The sequence below is a fragment of the Anarrhichthys ocellatus genome, unplaced genomic scaffold (assembly GCF_004355925.1).
Source record: "Anarrhichthys ocellatus isolate YVR2014 unplaced genomic scaffold, GSC_Weel_1.0 scaffold4, whole genome shotgun sequence".
Classification (NCBI taxonomy): Eukaryota; Metazoa; Chordata; class Actinopteri; order Perciformes; family Anarhichadidae; genus Anarrhichthys; species Anarrhichthys ocellatus.
This window is the reverse complement of record NW_022280034.1, coordinates 8,200,841-8,204,836: the sequence shown is the minus strand read 5'-3', so window position 1 is coordinate 8,204,836 and position 3,996 is coordinate 8,200,841. Positions and strand designations below refer to the sequence as shown.

Here is a 3,996-nt window from a genome sequence, read left to right as displayed (position 1 = left end):
GTGTGTGTGTGTGTGTGTGTGTGTGTGTGTGTGTGTGTGTGTGTGTGCGCGCGCGCGCAGAATTACTCACAGTAACAGGTTCCTCTGAGTGGATTGCCAAGGTAACGGTTTTCTGAGTCACATCTGCAGTGAAGAAAACAGAGAGAAGAGAGAACAAGATGAAGTAGAGTAAGAACAGATCGAGAGCGAGAATGCCTCCTCATCAGAGGCAGTGTGTGTGTGTGTGTGTGTGTGTGTGTGTGTGTGTGCGCCTCGTGCCAGAGCATTAACTCCTGCTGTTGGCGCCTCATCAAGTCTCAAAGAGGGAAATAATCTGATAATCTGAGTTTGCAAAAGTTAATTAGTTTTTTTTATTTATTAGTTTTTTTACTTTTGTTTATTAAAGCGCACACGCACACACACACACACACACACACACACACACACACACACACACACACACACACACACACACACACAGCCATGCAACACACTTCATGTAGCACCTGATCCCAGAGCGCAGAGAGCGGCATCTTAAAAGTAATGTAGCAAATTTAATCCCTTAAAGACCTCGGAGCAAACGGCACAATTTATGTAAATGACTTCCTACTTCATTATTTGAGATGTATAATCCCGAATTGAGACGTGAAAGCCAAATCAAGAATAACTACCAATCAAGGTGAATCATTTTCTTTAAGGAAAACGATCAGATAAGACTTTGCTCGTTCAGGTTTCAGAGATACACAGCCGAGCCAGTTGGGAGCGCAAACTCCATAACGGGTTAGAAAGAGCTCAGGGCGAGTTTAACTTTGTCATGTTCATTAACTTGGAGCTTTAGGATCCAGACTTGATAATCAGAGCTCAGGGCGAACATCTTCACAAACTCTCGCGGCACGTGACTTGGCTTTACCTTGATTGCAAAAATGATCGTCTTGTTACTTTTCATTCTCCCCTCGATTCATCGCCTTGTTGAAGTTACGTTTTAGGGAGAGAATACCCAGAAAGATCAGGGACAACCCTGTTCTGGAGTTCAAGATCCAAGTGCATCGAATATCTCCTAACCGGTGTGACGACAACAATTAGTATGAAGACAAAACCGTGATCTTAATAAAGCCGAAAAAAGTTCAAGTGAATAAAAATCAAATGTTGATAAAGAACAAAAACTGAACAAGAACATGTTGTTCTTCTTATCCCGATTAGGACTACGTTAATAACTCTTAGTCATTTCTGGCAGCTGTTCACATCTGCATGGAAACATCAGGAGGAAAAGAGGAAGTCCACTCTGTCGTACATTTAGTACAATCATATGCCAAACCTTTCTTTCACTACAAATACGCATTCAAATGATGTACCCTTGCTTTTTTAATCATGCTGTGCAGTCTGTTATGAGAGTTATACTTCTGATGCTTTTTCCAAACTCTTCTTGCCGGTTACACGTATTCATTTATACATGAAGGACACAGTTATAAAAGGGCACTAATGGGCTTCACGAGGGAAGAAATATACAGTTCAATTTCCCCTTTAAAGACTCAGTGACGCAAAAAAAATTTGTTTTCCCAATTTTTATGATAACAAAACTAAAAAAAAACTGACAACTAAGAGGCAGTCATTTCCTGAAGAAAGAGAATATGAACTATAATTACCCGGCATGGTTTGTGTTTATAGCAAGTGTGAAATGACTGTAAGCCCAGGGCCAATGAATCTATAACTGAAGCTAATGAGTGTCCTAACCCAGGGCTAAACACGGTGGGAAAATTGGACAATTACTAAGTTCCATTTGCCTCCAACCCATTGTTGTTAGTTGACAAACACTCTAATTTTAAAGCCTCATACATCGCAACTGTCCTCCCAAATAGAAGATACAAACACTAACTGAATCTTGACAGTGAAAAGATGCACATCTTCTCTCACCATTTTAAGATGCAGTCTCTATGCTGTCCTGCAGAGTTGGGTGAATACATTTCTAAAAGAACAGCCTTTAGACGGACATGTTTCTGTGCATTCGTTAAATAGACGGCTGTGAATGGGGGTCGTCGGGGTCCTGTAAGGTCATGCATGTTGGTCGAACCACGGCAGTTTAACACTTCCCAATATTTTTCACACAGATATCGTGGCATAAGCCAAAATAGTCAGACTTTTAAATGAAGTCCTGCCGAGCAAAATAATTTAACGTCCACAGAGCGGCGTCAACTAGTCTGTGGTTATGTGTGTTAATTAGGCTCATGGCTTTCGAAAAGCCTGTAATGAGGATGAACATATGGCAGGGTTCATTGGATTACAGTGTTCGTTATCTCCCTTTTTAATGCATCTCTCTGCTCTTTCCCTCAACCTTTAACTATCGACAATTTACTCTGACCCTCGTCATCCCTCTGCTGGAAGAAGAACTAGATCTGCACTAATAGAGTGACTGTGACATTAAAACTAATAAAAGAATTACCCATTGTCGCGCGCGCGTATCGTCTCACAGTCGTTATATCTCACAGACAACCAATTAGAGTTGTTAAAATGTGAACATCAGAGGCGGTGTTGAGGAGTCAGAGAGGACACCCAGCAAAGGGGGGGGACCGGCTGAGAGACACGAACGCCGCTAAGGAGGAGGAGGTGGCCGAAAGTAATGTTACAGGGAATGACTCTGCCTCTAAAAATAACGCAACATCGGTTGTTTTGCGACATTTTTGGATTCACGGGGCAGACGGCGTCACCATTGACGGCATTACACAAAAAAAACACTGGCAGTCAGATGTGCATGAAGACGTGTTCCAACACCTTAAATATCACCAGGGAAAAAGTTGTTAATAAAAAGTTGTTACTTGAGCTCCGATTTTGTTTTTAAAGAGTCAATCAATATTAATGAGGCTTATTCATGTTATATACCATTCCGTCTCTTGTCGCCAACAGTTGTTTTACTGGAGCAGCTGATTACTCACAGGCATGGTAAATACATGCTTTAACAATAGTAACCGACCTGAATCAGGGAGGATCCTGACTCGACATCTACCCCAGCATGTCCTGAAGTACACGCTTCAGTGCTCTAAATGATCTAATGGGGGCAGGACACTGAGCTTGGGAGGAGCCAGCTCCGCCACTCTGACTGTTAATATTAAATAGGCAAGGACAGGGTAGAGTGCTCTTTCACCACGGTACAAAGGACGGGGGACAAATGCCGCCACGGGCTTTTTGAACCTTGCGGAACATCACTCCTGAGGGCGCTTCCGCCGCCTGGCATTTGCAGATGGCAAAACAAAAACGCACACCCACGCGCCCATCGCGAAGTGTATAATGCAAATCCCCTGCGCTGCATCTTAATTTAATCTACACCTGCATGCATGCGTGCACACTTCTGAACTTCAGGCAATCCCCCTCTGCTGTATCTTAATTTGATCTACACTCAGCTTGGAACCTTTGTCTGTGTTTGTGCACACACACACACGGGGATTTAACAGGCAAAAACACACACACACAGACACAGACAGAGAGAGAGGAAATGTGCGATGAACAATGTCTGTCACACATACGCAGGCTGGAGCAAGCACACACGTGTGCACTCTTGGGTTACTCCCCGTTACCTCCAGCGCAAGAAGAACCCAGAATAATGTACGCGTCCAAATAAGCACTATAATAAGAAATATTTCCCTAACTGCTCTAGTTTGACTCATCACGCTGTAACGCAGAGCGGACCTCATCAATTGTTTTTCAAAAAAAACAATTCTATTCCGCACTGATGCGCCCCTTCGCTTCATTACTGCGGCTATTATTTTGGAGGTCCTAATGGGCGTCCACGCACGCTTGTGTGAACGCGCGCACGTGTGTACTGATGTGCACACCGTGGAAAAGACAGAGTACCCTTGTGTAGAGGTCTTTGTTTAAGGGTTACTGCTGTTGGCTGACACTGATTACATGTAATGAGATACCAGAAATTGCATTATTAAAAAAAAAAAAAAAAAAAAGGGAACCGCAAACACCCCAACTGTTAGTCAACACACACACACACACACACACACACACACACACACACAC

The 3,996-nt window shown here is 43.1% G+C and overlaps 1 protein-coding gene across 1 annotated transcript in view; it reads right to left on the bottom strand.

Annotated features, from left to right (window-relative positions):
* Nucleotides 1–3,996, bottom strand: part of atrnl1b (attractin-like 1b) — a 52,379-nt gene that overhangs the window by 24,860 nt on the left and 23,523 nt on the right. The window contains exon 21 of the mRNA XM_031842858.1: nucleotides 71–123. Within this exon, the coding sequence (XP_031698718.1) occupies nucleotides 71–123 (53 nt within the window). The remainder of the gene's footprint in view (nucleotides 1–70; nucleotides 124–3,996) is intronic.